Source organism: Syngnathus typhle, linkage group LG7 (assembly GCF_033458585.1).
Source record: "Syngnathus typhle isolate RoL2023-S1 ecotype Sweden linkage group LG7, RoL_Styp_1.0, whole genome shotgun sequence".
Lineage (NCBI taxonomy): Eukaryota > Metazoa > Chordata > Actinopteri > Syngnathiformes > Syngnathidae > Syngnathus > Syngnathus typhle.
Window position 1 is genome coordinate 875,600 of NC_083744.1, and position 26,422 is coordinate 902,021.

Below are 26,422 nucleotides of genomic sequence, written 5' to 3' on the forward strand. Positions count from 1 at the left end.
TCCTTCGTCTCATCACTTCCTGTTTTATTTTGTACATCACATTTCAGATCGTGGGTCCTTCCTCTGCACGGCCGTCCTCTTGACCTCCCTGCTTGCTAACTACGTACACCTGTGTCGTCCGCCCTGATTGTCTGCACCTGTGTCCTCCCCCTTCTGTGTGTTTATTTAGCCTGCATTTTCCCCTTGTCTTGTGCCAGTGCGTCTTGCTTGTTTGTCATGATCACCAGCGATTCCGTAGTCACAGATATTCCCCATGAACGCCTAGCTCTGTGTTTTGTTCGTGAGATTTTGCCTTCGTTTTTTCCCTCAGTTTGAGGCGCCTTTTGTTTGCTGTTCTCAGCCTTTTTCCCTCGTGTTGAGGCGCTTTTGTTTTTGCCCCTTTTTTCCCTCATCTTGAGGCGCTTTTTGTTCCTGGTGCTGTCTTCCGTGGAGGAAATAAATTCCTTTGTTTGAACTCTGCATTTGAGTCCTCTCCCTGCTCTGAGCCTGACAAAGGCAAAGTTTATCATTAGAGAAGGGTTCATTTTAATCTTGCAGCTAACATTTGCTTCATTCTTCAACAGCTAGGAAGTGAGTGTGAAACACCCATGACAGGGAAAAGTAAGAGGGTTTTTTTTGTAGGCATTAGTCATTTACAAAGAGGTCATAGCTGCAGTAATTTAAGTGAGTACCATAATTTTCGGACTATAAGTCGCGTTATTTTTCATAGTTTGGGTGGGGGGGCAACTTATAATAAGGAGCGACTTGTATGGGTTTTTTTTTCCGAAATTTTCCCCCCCCCAAAAAAGTGAAACCCCGATGTAGCAAGGGATTACTGTAATTTGAATTTCAACTGACGTCAGCATCGCGGCGCAGCGTGGCGCGGCGGTTGTTTACATAAAGCACAAAGATTGATCACGGGATGACGAAGATGACGAAGGACCCCACGTACTACCGGCATAATTAGCGGCTTTGTTTCTAAGTGACACAGCGGACAAAGAGTTTGAAGGATTTAAGGATTTGGAGTGACACAGAAGGTTTGAAAATCTATTGTGGCTTTTACGCACGCCCGGTCCTATTCTATGGAGCTCTCTTTCACCTCCGTGGATGGAAGTCGGGGGCCAGCGCTCGGCCGGATGGCTGTCCGGGGACGGTGGATAGGGCTCGGTCATGGCTTTTACGCACGCCCGGTCCTATTCTATGGAGCTCTCTTCCACTTCCGTGGCTGGAAGTCCACGCCGCCACACGCCTGGAAGTTTGTTTTGTTAAATAAAGAGCCGTTTACCAAACCCACGTCTTTCTTTGAACTTTGTTAACGCTACAATACAGTTATATAGTAGATCTGTGGAATAACGACAAGGCTGACGTCAGGGCGCACACGCGGCGTTGTTGACATAGGACGAGGAATTTGATTGATGGATTTAATGATTTAGAGTGCACAGATGGTTTGATAATACTATTGCTTATATAATAGTTATTTGATATCTAATTTATATATTGTTATATGGGCCTGTGGAATATTTTGAAGTGCAAGCGTCGTCAGCGGCGCGCACGCATTGTTGACAAAGGACGATCGATGGATTTAATGAATTGGAGTGACAGATGGTTTTATTAACGTGTTATTTATGTAATAGTTTTTTGAATAACTCTGAATTTTACGTCAGGGCCGTTCTCAGCTCTTCGTTTGTGTTTGTCACGTTAGCATACCTATCGTTTAGCCTGTTGTTGCTCGTTCATGACTCTTCTTGGTGTTGGATTTTGTCGAATAAATTGCCCTCCAAAATGCGACTTATACTCCGGAGCGACTTATATGTTTTTTTTCACTATTTTGGGCATTTTATGGCTGATGCGACTTGTACTCCGGAGCGACTTATAGTCCAAAAATTACGGTATTTTATTTCTATTTCTCTTTATTCTCAGAGTTTTTGAAGGTCATTGTGGAGCCCCTTCTGGCAATCCCTGGGCTGAGGAGCCTCAACTGTCATTCAGAATGTGACGAGGAGAGTGGACGGTGCCTATGACTGATCTGGAGACCTTTGACATGATGTCCAAGGAAATAAATGACAAACAGGATGCAAGACTGAATGACAGAATGATTAAGCTTGGAATTGGTTAATCAAAAATTTGGATCCCCCCCCCCCTCACTCTTGATAGCTTACAAATGGAACCATCTAGTTCTGTTTGGTTTAATTGCTGTACTCTCAAAGTTACTTTTCAGTTATTTTTTGCTTGATTTACAAGAAAAAAAGTCCTCAATTCAATTTTGTCTCCCGGTAATTCCATTCTTCTGAGACACTGTTCATAATTCCTTGTATACAGATTGCAAAGCAGTCTTGTGTTAGGAGGCCGCTGATTTGAAGACCTGCATGTCTCCAAGATGATGTATGATAAGTTTGACATCTGTACTGTAGATCAAAAAACGATAACAGTGAAGGCTTACGATGTGGTGGCTACGCTCAATGTTGACATTTTTTTTCTGTTGTAGATTACACAAATGACAATGACAACATTCAATATGCGTGCTTGTGTGACTCGTGCAGAGGGCCCTCAGGAAGACTGCTCTGATAGAACTGGTAAATAAATTAAAAAATCGGTCTGCTCGTTCCTGTGCAATTGCTTCATGCTCGAAATGTGCGACTGACATGAGATGCATCAAGGAAAAACTATTTTACAGATAGTCGTGTTTTTTCCCATATTCATATTTCTTTTACAGAGTAATCCCAAGGTCTACAATGGGTGGTGCCTGATGTACATTGAGTTCATCTTTGTCGACGCTGTTGGCGAAACGCACAGAGGCCACAGATGATGAAACAAGGACCGCAATGACTTTAAAATTAAAACGGGCTATCAAAAGCCCACAAGAGAGTGATGTTCATATTGTTTCCCCCTTGTGTTTCACCGAGCTGGTTGTTTTGTTTGATATGTCCTACATAAAATATTAGGGGTGTAAATCGCGGGTTTTGTCACGATACAATATCATATCGATACAAAGAACTACGATACGATATTTGCCGATATCTTAAACCCTGCTGCGATTCATTTTCAGTTTTCAAGTCTGTTAAATATTTTTCCATGGTGTCCCAATGCACTTTTTATCGCCTGCTCTGTGCTGTGTGTGCTCTACACTGTAGAGCGAATACTCCTTGCGCACACTCTTACAGTGATACCGCCACTTCCACCTACTGCAGTATTAATTACCTACTAATTAGCCTTTAATCTAGTACAGCCAAAAGAAAAGCATGTTCCCTGGTGTCACACGCGCATCCTTTGGTAATGCACCGTGCCCCCCCAGGGGGGTGCGCCCCACTATTTGAGAAGGACTGGGTTAATGTATTGGAGAACCTCAATGTTGAATCGATGTCTAGATATTCAAATGATCACTACTAGCTATTAGCGTGATTACCGCTAATCTACTTGTACAGACACCAGTAGTACGCCATTAAAACAACAAAAACGTGATAAGGGATGGCCTAGCGCTGGCTTCACTGCATATCCTTCATCGTCCATGAAGCCAAGCATGCCTGATGCCTACAGAAGTGAACCTTCGGTATCAAACACACGTGCATCACGGGTTGTTACTAGAGCAATGAATGCAAAAAGAGATGATGACCAAAACAGGCATTTCCAAGCCCCGTTAGTGGAAGCCACTGATAGGACGGGCAGAATAATCTCTAGACAATTGTCAAGTGGTACAAGATGGTGTAAAATTGGGTATCGAATATGGCCCAGGCACGTTGGCTATCCCAAAACATGTAGTAGTTCCAAAATTTCACCAGGAGATGGTGTTAAAGCTTGACATAGGGGTGACCTGATGGAAACTAACAAATCTAATGAATTAAATTGTTAGCAATTGAGAGGACACGACCTGTTCAAACACGTAGCAACACACAATTTTGGAATATGAGTTTGCTGTGCCATAAGTTTAAGATGTAATAGCTTGAGCAATATCAATATAAATGTTAAAGTTAGAAGAACCCATTATTAGGTTCATAGCTGTTAGCCATAGCTAAGTATGATTATGTGTGAAGATTGATCTTTACTAGACAAGATATATGATTTTAATGTTGCAATGTTTTACCTGTATTTAACATTGTTGTTCCATTGATACATGAATGTATTACCGTTTTTTTCCGTGTATAGTGCGCAATATTTTACTAATTTATTGTCCTAAAATCTGGGGTGCGTATTATACATGGGTACAAAGAAAAAAAAAATATTTTTTTTTTTTTTAATTTTTTTTTTTTTATTTATTTTTTTTTAAATAAAGTCATGGTACAACAAAACCAACAACAGGACTGACCGACAAAGTCGTGGAACAAAAAGACAGGGTGACATTACCAAAGACAGGAACAGAATGACAGTAACACATGCAATGATCCAACGGTGAGCGAGGGGCAGACAGGACTTAAATACAAAACACGTTACATCGATTGAGGTGACACAGGAAGAGCGGGGTGATACGAACAGAAACTATGGCAACCTAGACACATAGCAAAACTGGGGACGAGACATGACAAATCTCCCCCGAAATAAAACTCACCTTTCTTCTTGTTTGTTGTCAATCGCGCATCGCATTCAGCCATCCTGCCCAACACACTTAGTAAAATTCATAATTGACGACACATCGTTTGATGCGATGGTGCAATCCTCGATGGTGTGTTATTGTCAAATATTGTTTGTTTTTTAATCTCCATCGCGGACCGGACGTCATACGGAGACCGCCATTACAGATGCGCAGAACGGTTGCGCAAGACACGTCAGCTATATAAAGAGCGAGAGTTCAGTTCTCCACCTATTAGTTTCAATTCACAGTTTAATTAGCAGTTTCAATCAGCAAATAACAAAATGCGTATTACAGGTAATATTTTATTTCACAACACTTTGCCTTGTTCCTTTCGTCTCTGCTGTTCATTTCAAACACGCTCCATACGACCGCAATGCTCTTGTATCAGACGCTCGCTCGATCACCTGCTAGTTTGCCGTCTGTCACAATGTACCCTACACAAATCCGAAACATTTGTTGCGGCTCCGAGTCACGACGAGGGGCAAGTTTTGGTTTCCAAGGGTGTTTTTATTCCTCTTCAACGTCTCTCCCATACAGAGCCGCCGTGTGCGCACGGAGCGCGGTGGTGCGTTTAGGGGCAGTCGGAGAAATCAACGCCAACAAAAAAAATGACATCCAGCCTAGTTAAGACCATACCAAAGACTTTAAAAATGGGACCCATTGCCTCCCTGCGTGTGTGACGATCTTTGGGACTTAAAAAAAAAAAAAAAAAAAAAAAAATTAAAATTTTTTTTTAAAAAAATTCATAAAAATTGGGTGCGTATTATACATGGGTACAAGCTTTTTTCCAGCATCAGCATGCCATTGTTAAGGTGCGTACTATACATGGGGGCACACTATACACGGAAAAAAACGGTAAGTTGTGGGGAGACAAAAGAGGTTGTTTGTTACACTATTGGAATCGACCAGATATTCAACTAGATATTTTTATGACCTGGTGCAGGAATTCTGACCTTTCACCTAGATATTACTATGACCTGGTGCTGGGATTCTGAACTTTCACCTAGATATTCTTATGACCTGGTGCAGGGATTCTGACCTTTCACCTACATATACATAGATGAGGTAATGCCAGAAGCCTATAAATATGATGTCCTGACACAGAGCAAGGCGGTTCTTCCTAGTCAGGGCGATGGCCGTGACGCTGCCCGGAGTAAAGAACGCCGTTTAGACGAAGATGGATCTTTCATTCTTTTTGAGATTGAACCAAAATCTACTAAAATGAATTTCTAGAGTCTTCGAATTGGACTTTGTCAAATTTTAAGCTTCGAGGAAGGCAGAGGAGACAGACGCTTCAGGCAGAAAGGGAAAGACGCCAATGTTACGGCGTTGGCTAATCTCCTCATGGCCAGACCTTTCCTTCTATTTCAAACAGAATTTGGATTTTGGAAAAAAAGGAGAGCTGATCACTCGACTTGTTCAACCAAATAGGATTTTAGACCTTTTGTTTCCTCTTTTGTTCTGAGAAGGGTGAGTGTTGTTTTTTTTCGATTTGTAATTCTTTTTCCTTGCTTATTCATTAAATCTCTACTTAATCCTTAATTCGGTTATCAATTATTTCATATGAACTATGTTGAGCATGGTTTTATATGCAGTAATTAGAACTTTAAAATTTCTTTATTTCCCTGTCATAGTCATTCTTTAAATCCGTTCAATTCTTTTTAAAGTGAAGACAGCTTGAATCCTTAACATCAGGAATTGTCAGATCTGGTTCGAAGGAGTTATCTTGAGCTCAGCTAGGCCGAGTGCGCTCTAGTAAATCAAGGAATCCCTTCGGTCTTACCAAAGACAGATAAATTTATCCGAGCGATAACAAATGCTTCAAATAAAAAATGGGGAAGGAGCCACTGGTAAAAAGGGCACGGTCATCTTGATTCCGGGCCTCAAGTGGTTACTCTGCACCGGTTTCAGAGTGACTTTAAAGGGATTGGCGTCCTAAAAAGAATAAATTAATTCTGTCCGAATTGATATCTTAGAGGCGGTTAGACTCAGACGAATTTTTCCCCACCCCGACATGGAAACTCTCGTCTCCCTATGAGGGCTGCGTTACTTTAAACGGAGGGTCGGGTCACTTACAGTCGATAAGTGCGGATTTGACACAAAATAATCCTCTTTCGTTGACTGAAGCTAATATTTTGCGTAGCCAATTGCCCTCTCCTTCGGAAGGAGGAACAAAATGGGCTGCGGCTTTTTGTAAACTGGTTCTGCCTACAAACGCTGCACTGGGAGATGTACGTATATGTCTTTTAGCACATTTGGCACTGGGAGATTTGCAGGTTCTTGAGAGGCAGGCTAACACTGCAGATTTGAGGGACAGTCACCCTTTCTCCCCCATTTCTCAACGTGTGTGGAATGCAATTTACTTGATGTACCCTTCCAGGCCCTCTACCAAGGCTATGGGTGAAGTAGGGCGTGAGAAGGGGGAAAACCCTGCCAAGTATTTCGAACGTGTTTGGCTCAGACGGGTGACTATCCATTGTCGGGCACACTGATGAAGCAGGCAATTAACAAATCCCAACCAAAAAAGATACAGGATGCATTATATGGCATTGTGGAACCAGACTCATTGTCTCAGAATAGCTGGGGAAAGCATTTGTGCCATTTTTTAAATTGCTGTGATGAGAGGCAGGAGGAGGAATATAAACAGGATGAGAACCTTGATCGAGAAAAAAAAAACATGCAGCTGCGAGTGTTGAAGGAACAACTTGAGTAAAAAGAGAAGGATGGTTCAAGATTGCAATTGACACAAACTGAGGATCGGCAAAGTAACTCTTAACTATAATGGCCAGGGGAGCCATGTGCAGGGCCGTGGGAAAGGCAGAGGTAAAATTTCAAACAACAGGAATCAATTTTATGAATATTACAGTCCATATCAAAACTACCAATGTTGTGTGTAATCAGAATGGACACATAGCTCGAAGCTAGGCTAGTTCACTGCCATTATTTCAACAGACAACCACTGCCCCCACCAAAACCACTACCAGCATTGACATATGGGGAACCCCAAAATAATCCAGGTCCTACATACACCCTATCAGCATATCAGCCACCGAACCCACATTTTTTGCCTTCAGCGCAGAATCATCAACCATAAATGAATCGAGTTGAATATCCCTAATAGGGATGCTGGGACTCCACTGAGGAGGGTGAACCATCCATTTAAACCTTTAAAGAATTGAAACTTATGAGCTATAACCACATTGAAATTGCATAGTCTGCATTTTTATCTTCTGTTCATGTGAAAGTCATGGACAATAATAGGTAAAGTAACAACTGTTAGAGGTAACTAAAGATTGTATTCAGGGATGAGAACGGCAAATGAAAAAAACACTGAAAAGTAGCTGGGGTCTGGGGGCCCCAGTGGGGGCCGCAGAGGGCCAGGGTCAACGCCCCGGAGGGGGCTCAGGGGGAAAAGCTCTCTGGAAACTCCTGGATTTTGGCAGTGTAGCAACCCGAAAACCATTAATTTCATCACTCAATTTCAACAGTTTTGTTAAAAAAATATACCTGCTTGGTGGGCTACCGAGGTGAATATAATATAGTCAAGCGTCGTTTTTCGACCACAATCCGTTCCAGAAGGCGGTTCGAGAAGCGAATCGGTCGAATTCCGAATCTATTTTTCCCATTACAAATAATGGAATTTTTTTTAATCCGTTCCAAGACTTTAAGCATTTTTTCATTTACGCATTTTTGTCCGATCGCACAACTGCAGCGCACCACCGAACGTGCAACCGTAGCGGGTCGCCAACCGTTGCATTATTGTGACAGAGCCGTCCCTGAAATTTAGAAAATATTTTTAAACTCCTGATGTACTTTCCAAAATTTAAGTGGACCTAAGAACGCAGGGTGATTAATTTTGTCTGATCACGCAACTGCAGCGAACCGCCATATGTGCAAACGTAGCGCGGCGCCGACCGCGCAACTGCACCGCGCTGATCGCATTATTGTGACAGAGCCGTCGCTGAAATTTAGAAAATATTTTTAAAGTCCCGGTGTACTTTCCAAAATTTAAGTGGACCTTGGTGCGTAGGGAGCTTAATTTAGTCCGATCGCGCAACCGTAGCGCGCCGGGCGCTCACTGTCGCATTGCTTTAAGAGCGTCTTTGTGTTAATGTTAAAAAGTCCCAATGATCGTCACACACACATCTGGGTGTGGTGAAATTTTTTCTCTGCATTTAACCCATCCCCATGTGATTTTGATCCATCCCCTGAGAAGGGAGCAGTGAGCAGCAGCGGTGCCGCGCTCGGGAATCATAACTCTCCAATTCCAACACTTAATGCTGAGTGCAAAGCAGGGAGGCAATGGGTCCCATTTTTATAGTCTTTGGTATGACCCGGCCAGGGTTTGAACCCACAACCTTCCAGTCTCAGGGCGGACACTCTACCACTAGGCCACTGAGCTGGTGTTCCGAGTTGTAAGATGACGATGCTCTCGAGCCATGCCCATCCGAAGCAGTTCCTGATCCCGTTCGACTTGCCCCCCCATATAAAAAATATTTTCTCAACGGATCTACACGATTCACAAAAATGATACTCCCGACGGATAAAAACACGGAAATCCGCGGATCCACGGAAGATTCTCATCCCTGTGTATTGTTATTTTTGTCTTAAATTGCATAGGGTTGAATTAAATAAATCCTACTTCTTCCCACTCCTTTATAGACAAGTAAACTCTGCCCACTTTGTGCAGTATATTGTATACAGCAGTGGTCCCCAACCTTTTTTGCGCTACGGACCGGTTACATGTCAGAAATATTTTCGCGGACTGGCATTTATATAAATAAATGATACATTTATGTAAATAAATACGATGAAATAAAATGATACGACTGACATAAAAACAAGTACAAATGACAAAAATAAAACTCACCATTACGTTGAATTAGTGGGAGCACTGAGTTTGTTTCTCAGAAACAAGCCGGCCCCATCTAGACGTTATCGGAGACAATGTTACCCGAAGTTATTAAGGTTTGTCTTTTATTGCAGGATGCTTGGTCTCCATGTGTTGAAGCCGTTTTGAATGCTTCATTGCCTGGTTAGTTAGCCTGTCGCCACATATTAGCTTTGCGGGCTCGACTGGGGAAACATGTCACGTGACCGGGAGGAGTGTCTTGACCTGAATTAATTGATCGTCGATAATTTTTTTTTTTTTGTCTGTGCGGCTTGGCAGCCCGGTACCAAGTGACCCACGGACCGGTACCGGTCCGCGGCCCGGTGGTTGGGGACCACTGGTATACAGCATTTCTACAAAGTCATAGTTACCTTATTTTTAATTTTTCATTTGATTGATTGATGTATAATTTACATGTTTGAAACAAACATTCATTCATTCCCCTCCCCTTTCACACACCCTCCAACTAACTGTGCTTCACTCTGTTTTCTTTCAGCCGATACGTATGGCTGGTTTGTTTTGTCTACAAGTTGTATTTTATTTTATTTCCTTTGGCTGTTGGTATTTTATTTGAATAACATTTTGTTTGTTATGATTCCATTGGTCACAATAAAGGTCAATAAAGGAGATTATTAACCCCATAAGAAATCAATGAACCTGGACTGAGTCAAATCTTTTGCGGAACTGATGAGTGATCAGTTAATTAAGGACTTTCTAGTGACATAAGCACTGCCCACTGATATACTATATCTCCTAATAAGACCTGACAAATTTTAATATTAATTTGTCCTATTAAAACCAATATACATACAGTTGCTATACAGGGTCCATATTATCTAATACTACTCAAAAGTATTCAAAGCATTTTTATTTTTCTTCTCTCTCGTTCATTCATTCGCATATTTCAATTTATTTTACCAACCCCCCCGCTTCACTAATCTCCACCTTATATATTTCTCTCCTGATGACTAAGTAAAAGCAAATTTGGCCATTGTGATTTGAAACTTTTGGTGGACATAAGAATTGGGATGACAACAAACTGTGGCTTAGTAGATATTAAGTTTTTGCTCAATTATAAAGCTGCGATGAGTAGCTTCAATGGGTGACTGCTAGAAAGGGAAATTACAGGAGCTTGGTTGCATTAGGGAAAAGGTGCTCTAATATAGGGCATTGTTGGGCGGAATAAACAAATGGTGACTTTTTAACGCATGATATTCTATTTGTAATACGTTAAACGTTGAAAAGTGTTGTAATATTTTTGAATATGCTGACCTGATATGTAAAGGAGGTTATGGGATTATTTTATTTTGTAATTTGTTGTGCTTGGACAAGGACATGATATGCAAAGAGTTGAAGTGGTGCTAATTTATTCACCATACATACCGTTTTTTTCCGTGTATAGTGCGCAAAATTTAAATAATTTATTGTCCTAAAATCTGGGGTGCGCATTATACATGGGTACACATTTTTTATTTTTTATTCTTTTTAAAGAAAATCATGGTACAACAAAACCAACAACCGGACTGACCGACAAAGTCGTAGAACAAAAAGACAGGGTGACATTACCAAAGACAGGAACAGAAACCACATCATGACAGTAACACATGCAATGATCCGACGGTGAGCGAGGGGCAGACAGGACTTAAATACAAAACACGTTACATCGATTGAGGTGACACAGGAAGAGAGGGGCGACGCGAACAGAAACTATGGCAACCTAGACACATAGCAAAACTGGGGACGAGACATGACAAATCTCCCCCGAAATAAAACTCACCTTTCTTCTTGTTTGTTGTCAATCGCGCATCGCATTCAGCCATCCTGCCCAACACACTTAGTCAAAAAAATCCATAATTGACGACACATCGTTTGATGCGATGGTGCAATTCTTGATGGTGTGTTATTGTCAAATATTGTTTGTTTTTAATCTCCATCGCGGACCGGACGTCATACGGAGGCCGCCATTACAGATGCGCAGAACGTATGCGCAAGACACGTCAGCTATATTAAGAGCGAGATATGTTTTCTTCCTATTAGTTTCAATTCACAGTTTAATTAGCAGTTTCAATCAGCAAATAACAAAATGCGTATTACAGGTAATATTTTATTTCACAACACTTTGCCTTGTTCCTTTCGTCTCTGCTGTTCACTTCAAACACACTCCATACGACCGCAATGCTCTTGTATCAGACGCAAGCTCGATCACCTGCTAGTTTGCTGTCTGTCACAATGTACCCTACACAAATCCGAAACATTTGTTGCGGCTCCGAGTCACGACGAGGGGCAAGTTTTGGTTTCCAAGGGTGTTTTTATTCCTCTTCAACGTCTCTCCCATACAGAGCCGCCTCTTTCCCGTGCGCGCACGGAGCGCGGTGGTGCGTTTACGGGCAGTCGGAGAAATCAACGCCAACAAAAAAAAATTACATCCAGCCTAGTTAAGACCATACCAAAGACTATAAAAATGGGACCCATTGCCTCCCTGCGTGTGTGACGATCATTGGGACTTAAAAAAAAAATAAAAAATTTAAAAAAAATCATAAAAATTGGGTGCGTATTATACATGGGTACAAGCTTTTTTCCAGCATCAGCATGCCATTCTTAGGGTGCGTACTATACATGGGGGCTCACTATACACGGAAAAAAACGGTATTTTTTATCAAATGCTCAAGTTTAGTTGAGTGACCTGTAAGGTCACTCAAACAGGGGGATTGTTAGAATAGGCCTCTTTGGCACATGTGATTAGCTAGGTAGCTTGAGCTATGCCGTTTTATCGCTGTAACCCTTCTCTTGCTTCATTAGCTTTCTCTTCTCAATGACACTCTTTGCACATATGTAGAAGTCGCTCTCAGTTAAGACTACAAGGTCACACATTATCACAAAGGCTAGGCAGAGTCGCCTCCTTGCAGGAAGTCGGCCCAGAGTAGTATAAGAGCAGGAACCTTGGCGCTGGGAGTTAGACCCTCTTACGCATCTCGCAGAAAGGGCTCCACAGCTGTGCATCGATCATTCTGGCATATCCTTTCCTTTGGCATCCGTCTGTCTCGAGACACAATGGTAGCGCCATGGGCATGGAATCACTGGAGTAAAGTATAGCGTCTTGAGTGGCTCAGCAGTCCGATTCTGGCATGACAGTCTCTCCCACAAGCCGGACATACGAATTGAGTTGGTTGCTCTTGGGCCTGAGCTTCCTGTCTCTGTTTCCTGCGTTCACGCTTGCTTTCCAAATGCTGGATTTTTTTTCCTCGCCTTGCCTGACTCCTTCATGAATGGCTTGGCACCAGGACTTACGATCCATCGCTTGAAGTTCCCAATTCTTCGTGTCGATACCTGTAAGAACCATGTCTCTTTTACACGCATCCTTAAAGCGCAGCATTGGACGACGCATCGGGCAATGTCCTGAAGCGAGCTCAACGTAGAGTAAATCTTTTGGGATCCTTCCATCATTCATGCGGCGCACATGTCCAAGCCATCTCATTCGACGTTGACAAAGCAGGAGTTGCATACTGAGGGAACCAGCCTTTTCCAGCACCGAAGTGTTCGTGCCGCGCTCTTGCTAAGTGATGTCCAGAATCCGACGTAGACACCGGATGTGAAACTTTTCCAGTCTGTCCTCTTGGCGAGCATAGGTGGTCCATGACTCACTACCGTACAGCAATGTTCCGAGGATGCGAGCCTGGTACACTTTGAGCTTGGTGTTCACTGTGAGTTTTTGGTTACCCCATACTCGCTTGTGAAGCTTAGCCATAACGGCGGAGGCTTTGCCTATGCGCTTTGAGATTTCAACATCCAGTGACAAATTGCTGGCGACTGTTGAGCCCAGGTAGACATATTCATCCACAACTTCAAGCTGATTGTTTTCGACACTGATTGACGCTGGTACCTGTATGTTCTGCTTTACAAGCATTAGGAAAACTGTCCATCAATTGTTGAAGATCACTCTCTGTGTGTGCGACTAAGGGTGCATGCATCGTCTGCAAACAACAGTTCCCGTACCAAAAAGGTGCGGACCTTGGATTTACACTTTAGGCGAGATAGGTTGAACAACTTTCCGTCGCTCCTAGTATGAAGATAGACGCCTTCTTCAGAATGACTGAATGCCAACTTGAGCATTTGTGAAAAGAATATTCCAAATAATGTTAGAGCCAAAGTACAACCCTGTTTCACCCCATTCTTTGTGATGAATGGTTCCGATGATGTGCCGTCGAAGTTAACGGTGCACTGCGTATTTTCATGCAACTGCGGATGACAGCCAATCTTCTTCAGCATTTGGAATAAACCACTTCGGCTCACCGAATCAAAAGCTTTGGTAAAATCAATGAATGCAATATGAAGTGGAGTTCGTTGTTCTCGACATTTTTTCTGTAGCTGGCGCAATGAGAAGATCATGTCGACTGTAGATCTTGCTTTTCTGAATCCACACTGCGACTCCAGATACACACGGTCAGCTAGGACCTGTAGGCGGGCAAGGATAACACGGGCAAAGACCTTGCCAACTACGTTCAGTAGAGAGATACCACGGTAACTATCACAACTACTACCATCTCCCTTGTTCTTGTACAGTGTAACAATCTTGGCGTCCTTCATATCCTGTGGTACTTTGCCGTCTCTCCAACACCAACACAGGAGTTCGTGGAGTGGTTTCAGAAGTGCTGGTTTCCGCACTTGATTAGCTCGGGAGGTATTCCATCCGCACCATAAGACTTCCGACATGCTAGAGCAGGGGTGGCCAACCAGTCAGAGACTAAGAGCCACATTTTTTACTGTGTCATCGCAAAGAGGCACATCATACACATGAGCAGATATGAACATCCTCCCCCCACTCACACACACGCACACACACACATGCACACTCACTCGCACACACACAAACGTGCGCACACACACACACACAAACACATGCACACTCACGCGCACACACACAAACGCGCGCACACACACACACACACCTCTGCTCAGCCAAATTTATTGTGTGACATTATCATGTCACGCAGAAACATGATAATGACAGAAATGGACTCCTCACCAGAAAAGCATCAAGTGAGCTGAAGTGGCGCTGAAGATTTGACGCGTTATGTTTTTGTCTTCATATTTTTGTTTAGCTGTGTATTTTCTCCCTACCATTTTGAGAGCAAAATTGACACTATTTGTTTCCTCGAATGGGTTTGCCCCTCCTCCTTTGCTGGATTTCACCTCATGTGCATGCGCGTTTGACGAAAATACCCTATTGAACTCAAGCGAAGCGAACACGCAGCGTTTGACGAAAATACCATATTGGACTCAAGCGACGCGAACACGCACAAAAACAAACAAACAAACAAATAAACCCACAAATGTTGATATGAATGTAAAGGAGCCGCATGAAACCCGGCAAGGAGCCGCATGTTAGGGTGGTGCTCACTCTAACTTATTTTGCAAGGACCACACTGGAGACAAGTTAGTCGTTTTAGACACCTGCAGGCGGAGAGTTCACTCGTCGCTGTGCTTACAGCGATGGTCGAATGAAGTCTGACTCAGGCCTTTTCAGGTGCATATTTATTGAGAAACAGAGTGGGGTTGAAAGTAGGGGTGTGGGAACACACAGGATAGGGTGACGCCGCTCCCCTGCTGATCAAAGCATCGCAGGGGGCCTTTTACGACTTTCTGTAAACAAAGCAACTTTGATTGCTTCCTCTGCGTCTAGTCAATCAGTTGAAAAGATCTTAGCACTTTGGTCTACTACTTTTGTTAAGACAGGACAAGCTGGTTAAATTATTACAGGTTACATTCCAACATAATCATACAATGAAGATATTCTGCAAACCCTAACACCGCATGCGGCTCGCGAGCCGAGGGTTGGCCACCCCTGTGCTACAGCATCAATGGCCTTGCTGAGCTCATCTAAGGTTGGTACATAGTCTAACTCGTCCATCACAGGAAAGTCTTCTAACATACTGATTGCGTCTTGCGAAACTGGCGATGGATTGGGATACAAGTCGAGGTAGTATGCTACCCATCTCGCTAGCTGTTTGCTTTTGTCAATGATGACTTCACCAGTCTTGGATTTTATGGCCGCATATTTCTTCACTAATTTTCCAGTAGCTTGTTTGATGCTTTTTTGTACATTGCCCTGAAGTTGCCATTAGTTCAGGCATGTTGAATGCCTTCTGACAGCTGGAGCCAGTAGGCGTTCGCGCAGCGGCAGGCTGTTCTCTGGACGTTACCCCGTGCAGACTTCAGTTCCTGCAAGTTTTTTGTAGATGGGTGCTGCTTGTACTTGCAGAATGCTTTGCGTTTGACATCAACGGACAATCAGGACTGCAGAAAAGATCATTGGAATCAACCTCCCATCTATCCAAGACTCTGATGAACTCACACCACTCTTAGAGTCTCAGAGTCATTACTGAGCAATAACATCCTGCTCTTCACACCTTTTTTGATTTTGTCTACACTGTTTTTGCCATTTTTCACATGTCCTGAGTGTTGTTAGTCACCTAAATGTTGAACAGAGGGTGTGTTTTACCAAAGTCAAATTCCTTGTTTGGCACGCTCAAACATGGCGAATAAAAAACTCTTGAATCTTGAATCAAGGACTGACTCCATTTCGGCAATGTTCGCCTCAATCCAGTCTGTTATTGCATTCCTTCTTACCGTAGGTCAGAGTTGCTTCTGTCTGAATGGTAGTGCGGATAAACTTCCACCTGTCTTCAGCACACTCTCGACTATCATTTGACAGCGTGCTTTCCAGTCTTGCAATAAACTCGGCGTTCTTGTTTACACAGCTTGTCTTGCCGATATTGATGTGTGGCTGACACTTCGACTTCGAATGATAAAACCTCTTGAGCTTAAGATTCAATTTGCTCACAATCAATGAGTGGTCAGTGTCGCAGTCGGCGCTGTGGTAAGCTCTCGTGTTGCAGACGCTATTGAAAGAGTTACGTCGAGTGACTACAAGGTCAAGTTGATGCCAGTGTTTTGATCTCGGATGTCTCCAAGACACTTTGCGACATGCCTTGTTTTGAAAGTAGATGTTGGTCACGCACAAGTTGCGAACAGAGCATAGTTCTAGAAGTCTTTGACAATTTTCATTCATCTTTCCAACGCCGTGAGATCCTAATACTTCCGGCCATGACACCTGGTCCGCACCCACCCTCGCATTGAAGTCACCTTGGACATAAAGGTGCTCAGATACAGGGTTTGCACTCAGGATGGAATCTAAAGATTCATAGAAACTGTCTTTTGTTTCTGCTGCAGCGTGTCGCGTTGGGGCGTAAACACAGATGATGTTAGCTGGACCTTTGGTTGTAAAGACGCATTTTGAGAGTTCTTTCTGTGCCATTGGTAGGAGGTTTGATCATTTCGATTAAGTGATTCTTCACGGCGAAGCCCACTCCATGTTCCTTTGGTTGATCATCATTTTTTCCTTGCCAGAAAAAGGTATAGTGCTTTTCTTTCAATGATCCACTTCCAGACAGTCGTGTTTCCTGTAAAGCAGCGATGTCTATATTCAGCCTGTACAGTTCGCGATCAATCACCGCCGTCTTTCGAGTGTCTTTTACTGCTTGAAGATCTTCAGTCAGACCGGGTTTCATAGTCCGTACATTCCAGGTACCCAGCTTGAGAGCTGGTAAGATCCTGTTTTTATCTTGTTCGCAGGTACAAAGTTAACGATCTACTTGTCGAGCCTTAACTGTTAGCTCCAGGTACCCTCTGAAGCAGGTAGACCGTGATGAGTCAGCACCTTACTGACCGGGGGCTGCCCGGCTTTAGGCGGGCGATAGCTGACCAGTGAGACTTCGATGGTCTCTCCCACCGTCGAGGACAACCCGTAGCGTCCGACTCTGCATTAACTGAGCATGGACTTCTAACTCGTAAACTGCTGTCCTCCGTGTTGTGCTCTCACCAGACGGCGAGGCTGGAGTATCCTCTCCAGGGCGCTAGACAGGGCAGAACTTTTGAAGATCATGCGTTGCCCATTAAACATGACTCCACTCTCGGCTGCACCAACTTGATCCAAGGGAACGCTATGCATTACATTTGGAGCTGGTTTAGCTGCAGGAGCTGCCGGAGAGATGTCGACGTCGACTATCCAACCGTCTTCGGGGCTCCACTCCGAATTCTGGCATACATTAAATAGTTAAACTGTGAAGGCTGCCTCTTGGTAATTACTGTTAGCATAGCGAGCATTAAAGATAAAGAACTGGGAACAAATCTAACACTTGGGATGATAGGAGTCTTTGATGAGGCACTTTACTTTAAACATATGGCACATGATTACTCTTTTTTATTTTACTGGACTGGCCGTGAAATTTGCTCTGGGTTTTCTCTTAAAGAGAAAGCTATGAATATGGGTGTGAGAGATGTGTATTAATCCTGTAAAATGGACACAGCATTTTAATCCTGTAACATGGACAGCATGTATGAGTCAAGGTCAGATCTAGTCTGGAATAGACAGGAATCAACAAAATGCTGCTTTTGTGATGTGTAACTACAGTGCAGGGGTGTCCAGATCAATCTTTGATCTTGCAAGATTACGATAGACCCCTCAGGCTAGGTTAGATTAGGCCTAGAAGATATCTGTAGTGTCGTCCAAGGTTGAGCATCTGGGGAAACAGAAAAACAACAAATACATTTTGGAGCATTGCTACTACAATACATAAAGTTAGTCATCACATTATCTCTCTATCTAGTCAAGTCAAGTCAAGTTTATTTGTATAGCCCTAAATCACAAGCAGTCTCAAAGGGCTTCACATAGACAGAAATTGACAATTATTCTGTTTGTTATTGTTATCTAACCCCCCATCCCACTTTGTTTCCCTTTCAAATGTAGAAAACGCAGAGGCACACGTAACTGAGGAAAATGACGAAGACAAGAGCACAGGGAACATACAGTATCAAAGAAAATACAAGCACTTCTGTGAAACACCTACCTTGTACAGACGTGTGTGTGTGTGTGTTTGGACTGTCTGAACACTGTTAATAATACATGGTAATGTTGTTATTGTGTTACAAATACAAATGTTTTCTACCACTATGCTCTTCTCTTTGATCTTACCCACAACATGCTTGTGAAACAGCCAACAAGAATGTGAAAGAATTATTATTAGCATTGGGTTAGGGTTGTTTGACTAACGTTTATGTGAGATTACAATCTGTGAAAGACGGTAATGCAAAACCAGTTACTGTAGCTACTCTCTGTAACGTAAATTACTCATGTGTAATCTCTGAAGCCCAAATTGACTGCATATAAACTGCTGATGACTCCTAACATGCTATCACATTTTAGGGCTTTTCATACTGCACGTTCTTAGCCTCGGTGCTATCCTTAGCCATTGTCAATATGAATTTATATTAAATAAGAACTTACCAAGTGCAAACAAACTCCATTGTTGTATATAGATCCGTGGCAATATTTACTTCCTAGTTCCTGAGTTGGAGGAATGCCATTGGGAGACATCAAGTCACGTGACGTTACAAGTTTTGATTGGTTCTGCAGCAAAGGACCCCTTTGCAGCAGTGCCTTTTGCGTTTCGCAATCAAACATTGATTTTCATAAAACGATGACCAAAAAACAGCTCCCAACAATCAGAGATGTGGTAGTATAAAATATATGTAGGTCATATTAAAATATCACATCCTCCCTAGAACTAGATCAATCATTTCACTAACGAAAGCCTCTAGCGAGCTTCGGCCCGCAACCTAACACTCATCCGTTGGCAACAGTCTCTCACCCGCTCGTGAACGGGAAGTTGCGTCACTGACTCGTTCGTGAACGGCAAATTACGTCACTGACTCGTAAAGTCCCTTTTCCATCTATCGCTCGCTGGCGCTGCTGATTGGTTGTTCGCGAAGATTCACGAGTGAGTGACAGACAGCATTGTCGGTAAACCATTGCCAGCCGACACACTTTATGCCGACATTGATGTTTTGATTTTGGATTTGTTGGCTTGTCGTTGATGATGTTATTATATTAAATGTGTTTGGGTTTGAATCAAAGGTTGAAAAAAAAAATGTTATGCCGACATTTGTTAATTTTGGGGACACCAACTCATATAACAACACATATACATATTGTCATATAAAGTCAAGTCAAAGTCAAAGTCTGCTTTATTTTCAATCCCTTCATATGTCAAGACCAGGGCTCTGGACTTGGTTCGGACTCGGGGACTCGGACTCGGTCGGACTCGGTCATTTTTGCCGGACTCGGACTCAGTGCTGATTTTGACCGAGTCCACCGAGTCCGACAATAGAAAAAAAGAGGCAAGATGCAGCCAGAGAGTGTCAGGTTACAGTCAGCGCGGTAGGAGTTGGAAGAAGCAGTAAAAACTCCACCAAACCCGTCGTAATGACCCGTGATATATGTTATATCCTTACTATTTTCCAGGTTCTTAGATAGCAAGAATAGGTCGGACAACGACGTGAATGATAACTGCTTTATTCCTTACTCACAGTGCGTTCACAGGGCGTACCACAACAACACAGAATGCGCCCATCCCACTTCCCCCCGGAAGTTTTTCTACTACGGAATTTGAGTTAGCCCAAAATACACAACATCTCTTCCCCTCTTACAATGAACGTGCTATATGCACCTATAACTTGACATCTTCAAGATCTATCAATAACTACCATTAAACAATTATCATATATGGTCCAGACAATTATGACAATAATATTCCCATGAAACCTTAACTTTGGGTGAGTGTGGACTACCTCGAATTATACCGAATTATAGCGAAAAACCGATGTCGTACGGCGTCGTACGGCGTCAGCACTATGTTGTTTTCAATAAAAACATGAAGAACTCACGTTTGCGTCAGTCAATTTTAATTTTTATAAAGGATTATTCTCATTTGATGTCTTTAAATTCATCCGCGTTCTGCCACTGAAGCGGGGTGCATTCAAAAAACAGTCGTACAGACGGAAACGTTTTGTGATCAAATCTTTCATAACGAGAATGATTTGAGTGAATTGATTTGAATGAATAATTGAGACGAAATTTCAGTTCTGAAGGCTCCTTTTGTCCCAAGCAAAGTGCCAGATGGTGGGGAGGGGGGATAAAAATTGTAAAATCAATTCACTCAAGTCATTCTCGTTATGAAAGTGTTAGGGAGGGTAATACGCACAATGTTGGGGAGGATAATACGCTAGATCTTGGGTGTATATAGTGTACAAGATGGTGTATCGGTCAGAATACAGGAGGCCGCAAAGGACGCTGGACACAGGGAATGGCCAAAAGGTAGATGGATGGACGGACAGGTTTATTGGGTTGCAGGATTGAAGGTCATAATAGAATTGGAAATTGTAGATTGATAGAATTGCAGAGTCTGCAATAACAAATAATAAGAATAAAGGTAGAAACAATCCCAAACTAAATATTTCAAATATGGCGCAAACATGCTTTAAATGACCCTAAAGGAAATACAGTATAATAAAGTCGTTGCCAACGTACATAGTTGAATTCTAACGCTACAAGTGGCCGCATTATGCTTATCTCAATGACACTCATCGTAATGTGGGCAATCGGATGGTCTGGGGAGACCTCTAGTGATAGAAATGAGGAACAGGAATGGCGGCAACAGGAAAGTGTCTCTCGTCCGCGAATCCGCTCAGAGTGCCATACAAGGACCCGAACTGACACGATGGCAACAAATACAAACAAATATACTTATTATACGACAACAAAGATCTAGGGCTTACCTTTTGGTCATGAACTCGGCTTTACTTGCTTCAACTATAACTAGAGAACTTCTACACCACCATACCGCGAACTGCTCTCTTCCGGAGTGCCCTGCTCATGCGCAGAGAACGCCGCGTCACCCCATGTAATCACGTGACATGCGGAGCGGGAACACAAGGCAGAGCCGCTGCCAACACGAACATGCACACAGAACAACACAACATGCAAACGATGTTACAGCCTTTTGTACAGAAAGATTTGATCACAAAACGTGTGTGGCTTTTTCTTAAATGAACAAATCTAACACTTGGGATGATAGGAGTCTTTGATGAGGCACTTTACTTTAAACATATGGCACATGATTACTCTTTTTTATTTTACTGGACTGGCCGTGAAATTTGCTCTGGGTTTTCTCTTAAAGAGAAAGCTATGAATATGGGTGTGAGAGATGTGTATTAATCCTGTAAAATGGACACAGCATTTTAATCCTGTAACATGGACAGCATGTATGAGTCAAGGTCAGATCTAGTCTGGAATAGACAGGAATCAACAAAATGCTGCTTTTGTGATGTGTAACTACAGTGCAGGGGTGTCCAGATCAATCTTTGATCTTGCAAGATTACGATAGACCCCTCAGGCTAGGTTAGATTAGGCCTAGAAGATATCTGTAGTGTCGTCCAAGGTTGAGCATCTGGGGAAACAGAAAAACAACAAATACATTTTGGAGCATTGCTACTACAATACATAAAGTTAGTCATCACATTATCTCTCTATCTAACCCCCCATCCCACTTTGTTTCCCTTTCAAATGTAGAAAACGCAGAGGCACACGTAACTGAGGAAAATGACGAAGACAAGAGCACAGGGAACATACAGTATCAAAGAAAATACAAGCACTTCTGTGAAACACCTACCTTGTACAGACGTGTGTGTGTGTGTGTTTGGACTGTCTGAACACTGTTAATAATACATGGTAATGTTGTTATTGTGTTACAAATACAAATGTTTTCTACCACTATGCTCTTCTCTTTGATCTTACCCACAACATGCTTGTGAAACAGCCAACAAGAATGTGAAAGAATTATTATTAGCATTGGGTTAGGGTTGTTTGACTAACGTTTATGTGAGATTACAATCTGTGAAAGACGGTAATGCAAAACCAGTTACTGTAGCTACTCTCTGTAACGTAAATTACTCATGTGTAATCTCTGAAGCCCAAATTGACTGCATATAAACTGCTGATGACTCCTAACATGCTATCACATTTTAGGGCTTTTCATACTGCACGTTCTTAGCCTCGGTGCTATCCTTAGCCATTGTCAATATGAATTTATATTAAATAAGAACTTACCAAGTGCAAACAAACTCCATTGTTGTATATAGATCCGTGGCAATATTTACTTCCTAGTTCCTGAGTTGGAGGAATGCCATTGGGAGACATCAAGTCACGTGACGTTACAAGTTTTGATTGGTTCTGCAGCAAAGGACCCCTTTGCAGCAGTGCCTTTTGCGTTTCGCAATCAAACATTGATTTTCATAAAACGATGACCAAAAAACAGCTCCCAACAATCAGAGATGTGGTAGTATAAAATATATGTAGGTCATATTAAAATATCACATCCTCCCTAGAACTAGATCAATCATTTCACTAACGAAAGCCTCTAGCGAGCTTCGGCCCGCAACCTAACACTCATCCGTTGGCAACAGTCTCTCACCCGCTCGTGAACGGGAAGTTGCGTCACTGACTCGTTCGTGAACGGCAAATTACGTCACTGACTCGTAAAGTCCCTTTTCCATCTATCGCTCGCTGGCGCTGCTGATTGGTTGTTCGCGAAGATTCACGAGTGAGTGACAGACAGCATTGTCGGTAAACCATTGCCAGCCGACACACTTTATGCCGACATTGATGTTTTGATTTTGGATTTGTTGGCTTGTCGTTGATGATGTTATTATATTAAATGTGTTTGTGTTTGAATCAAAGGTTGAAAAAAAAAATGTTATGCCGACATTTGTTAATTTTGGGGACACCAACTCATATAACAACACATATACATATTGTCATATAAAGTCAAGTCAAAGTCAAAGTCTGCTTTATTTTCAATCCCTTCATATGTCAAGACCAGGGCTCTGGACTTGGTTCGGACTCGGGGACTCGGACTCGGTCGGACTCGGTCATTTTTGCCGGACTCGGACTCAGTGCTGATTTTGACCGAGTCCACCGAGTCCGACAATAGAAAAAAAGAGGCAAGATGCAGCCAGAGAGTGTCAGGTTACAGTCAGCGCGGTAGGAGTTGGAAGAAGCAGTAAAAACTCCACCAAACCCGTCGTAATGACCCGTGATATATGTTATATCCTTACTATTTTCCAGGTTCTTAGATAGCAAGAATAGGTCGGACAACGACGTGAATGATAACTGCTTTATTCCTTACTCACAGTGCGTTCACAGGGCGTACCACAACAACACAGAATGCGCCCATCCCACTTCCCCCCGGAAGTTTTTCTACTACGGAATTTGAGTTAGCCCAAAATACACAACATCTCTTCCCCTCTTACAATGAACGTGCTATATGCACCTATAACTTGACATCTTCAAGATCTATCAATAACTACCATTAAACAATTATCATATATGGTCCAGACAATTATGACAATAATATTCCCATGAAACCTTAACTTTGGGTGAGTGTGGACTACCTCGAATTATACCGAATTATAGCGAAAAACCGATGTCGTACGGCGTCGTACGGCGTCAGCACTATGTTGTTTTCAATAAAAACATGAAGAACTCACGTTTGCGTCAGTCAATTTTAATTTTTATAAAGGATTATTCTCATTTGATGTCTTTAAATTCATCCGCGTTCTGCCACTGAAGCGGGGTGCATTCAATACGTACCCCAGGGTCGACTCAAACGGGTTGGACTTATCTTGGGCTAGCCACAGGTCTAGACTGGTGGATCTGAGCTCTGAAGGTAGGTGGCTGAGAACATTTGGGTCGTTGCAAGCCCACTGTCGCAATTCGAAGCCGCCCGAGGCGAGGAGCTCCCTGAGCCGGTCCACCCGACCCTTTGCTTCGCTGGGTGTAGCCACACTCTGCAGGTAGTTATCGACATAGAAACAGTGCTCCACGGAGAACCTCATGTCATCGTTTGACTTACTGGGATCCTTGACATGGCTTTGCAGGGCGTATGTCGCACAACATGGGCTACAGGTGGTCCCAAAGGGGAGGACCTGCCATTCAAAGATCTTGGGTGGTTGTTCTACCTTTAGGTCTCTCCATAAGAATCTCAGAAGGGGGCGATCCTCAGGGAGGAGACGGACCTGGTGGAACATCCCTTTAATGTCCCCACTAACTGCAATGGGACCTTCTCGGAACCTCAATAGGACCGCTAGCAGTGAGGCACCTAGAGTTGGGCCTGGTAGGAGGAACTGATTAAGGGACTGGCCCAAAAATTGGTGAGAACAGTTAAAGACGAGGCGGTTCTTCCCGTTATGGGTCACGAGGTGATGGGGGATAAACCAGCTCTCCGTTGATGAGGTGTCCTCGCTAACTTCCTGCACTGCGCCTGACTCGATGAGTTTCCGCATCTCTGCTTGGTATGCTTGTCCCTGCTCAGGGTTCTTAAGGAGGCGTCTTTCAGTGCTGCGCAGCAGGGCCATAACTGATTCTTTAGGTGCTTGCAATAGGGGCATAGCCGCATGGCGTAACAGGGGAGTAGCGTATCTAAGGATGCCACTCACCTCGGTACGTACTGTCTTCGTCTCCAGCAGGGCTATGGCTTGCTGATCCTGCTTGGATCGTGTCACTTCCCTCTCTGGCCTGTAGGGGACTGTATCCACTTGCCAGAGCCTCTCCACATGCCTGTAGAGATCATCCATGGGTGATGGAACAGAGATGAACAGGCATTGAGCTGGGTGAGCTGGCCGCCCCGTCGACTGACACGGGCCCTGCAAGGTCCACCCCAGTCTAGTCTGGACAGCTGCTGGGCTACCATGAGGACCAAGCCTGACAGGCTCGATGGGGGTTACGAGGTGGGGCTGGTCTGAACCTATGAGAAGCAAGGGCTTTACTTCTCGGAAGGTAGGAATAGGGATTCCACGCAGGTGCTTGAACTTCCTCTGTAGGTGGCTAACTGGGTAGCTATGTGGGGCTAGATTAAGATGGCTGGCTGTAAAGGCATCAGTGATCTCAAACATAATATTAGGGTTGGTGGGAGAGGAGACCCGGAATGACACTGTATGGCCATGCAAGACTTGGATGTCCGAGCGCACTGTGCGCAGTGGGAGGTCTTCGGGAGCGCCGTTAAGGGCTAGTGCCTTAGCGGCGGTGGGGAGCAGCATGGTCCTCTCAGACCCATCATCCAGTATAGCAAAGGTGTCTAACTTCTGACTACCATAGTGCACGTGTACTCGCATCACCTTCCGCATGACTCGGTTCCCCACATGTGGTCGGTCAAGGTAGAAGGACTCGGAGGCACAGGTAGTCAGGCAGCTTTCAGCCTTTGGAGGTGAGTCATCCTTAACTTTCTCAGGTCTTATGTTAATCTCGTGGAGAGCGAGAAGGTGCTTGCCTTGACAAAGGTTACAGGGTTTCTTGAGGTTGCACTGGGCGGCGAAGTGTTGACGGGCACAGCGCCAACACCGCTTGTGCTCCTGGATCCACGCTTTCAGCTCGTCTTTGGTGAGCTGGGCTACACCACTACACTGGCTGAGGTAGTGGTCTGTACTCTCACAATAGGCACAGTATACCTTAGACTTGTCTTTCCCTTTGACAGGTTTCTCTTTAACTAGTTTCACTGAGGGCTCCTGGCTACTATGCAGGACTGCTGTTTGCTTAGCCACAGGACGATTGTTCCCTTTAGTGCTCTGCTTCTCCTTGGAGCTCCGGCTACTGGTAGAATTGTCAAAGTCTTGACACCATGACTCGTGGCGAAGCCACTCTGACAGGTCCCTCAAGGTGGATGTGGCTCCAGATCGAGTGGGCTGGGAACGGCGAAAATCGGCCCGCTGTTCAGGAGGAAGCTTACTCAGTAGGCGAGCTACGTGAGAGCCACAACTTAGTTCAATTTCTCCTTCGTGGCCCAAGGTCTGGAGGAGACCCACCAGTGATTGAACTTGAAGGGCAAATTTCTGGAACGCCATTGGATCACCCCGCCTGACCTCTGGGCCATCCAGGACGCTGGATATCTTCTTTAGGGCAAGTTGATGAGGTTGACCATATTTGTCATAGAGAGCTGTCATGGTGTTCGTGTAGGGGGTTGGGGAGTTTAGATAGGCGTCAGATATCAGTTTGGCCTCTTCTAACTTAAGATGGTCTACTAGTACCTGATACTTGAAGA

General features: G+C 43.7%; 1 protein-coding gene across 1 annotated transcript; it reads right to left on the minus strand.

Annotated features, from left to right (window-relative positions):
• Nucleotides 1–4,831: 4,831 nt before the first annotated feature.
• On the minus strand, nucleotides 4,832–26,324 carry LOC133156684 (uncharacterized). The gene is made up of 3 exons (XM_061282588.1): nucleotides 22,438–26,324; nucleotides 18,778–21,778; nucleotides 4,832–18,013 (listed from the first exon to the last, which is right to left on the minus strand). Exon 1 carries the CDS (start codon nucleotides 26,322–26,324, stop codon nucleotides 23,901–23,903), a length of 2,424 nt encoding a protein of 807 aa, XP_061138572.1. The 3' UTR covers nucleotides 4,832–18,013; nucleotides 18,778–21,778; nucleotides 22,438–23,900.
• Between the last annotated feature and the right edge of the window lie 98 nt (nucleotides 26,325–26,422).

Bases quoted from the DNA above. Each gene is read 5' to 3' on its own strand.
- LOC133156684 (XM_061282588.1), bottom strand. From the start codon at position 26,324: ATGACAGCTCTCTATGACAAATATGGTCAACCTCATCAACTTGCCCTA.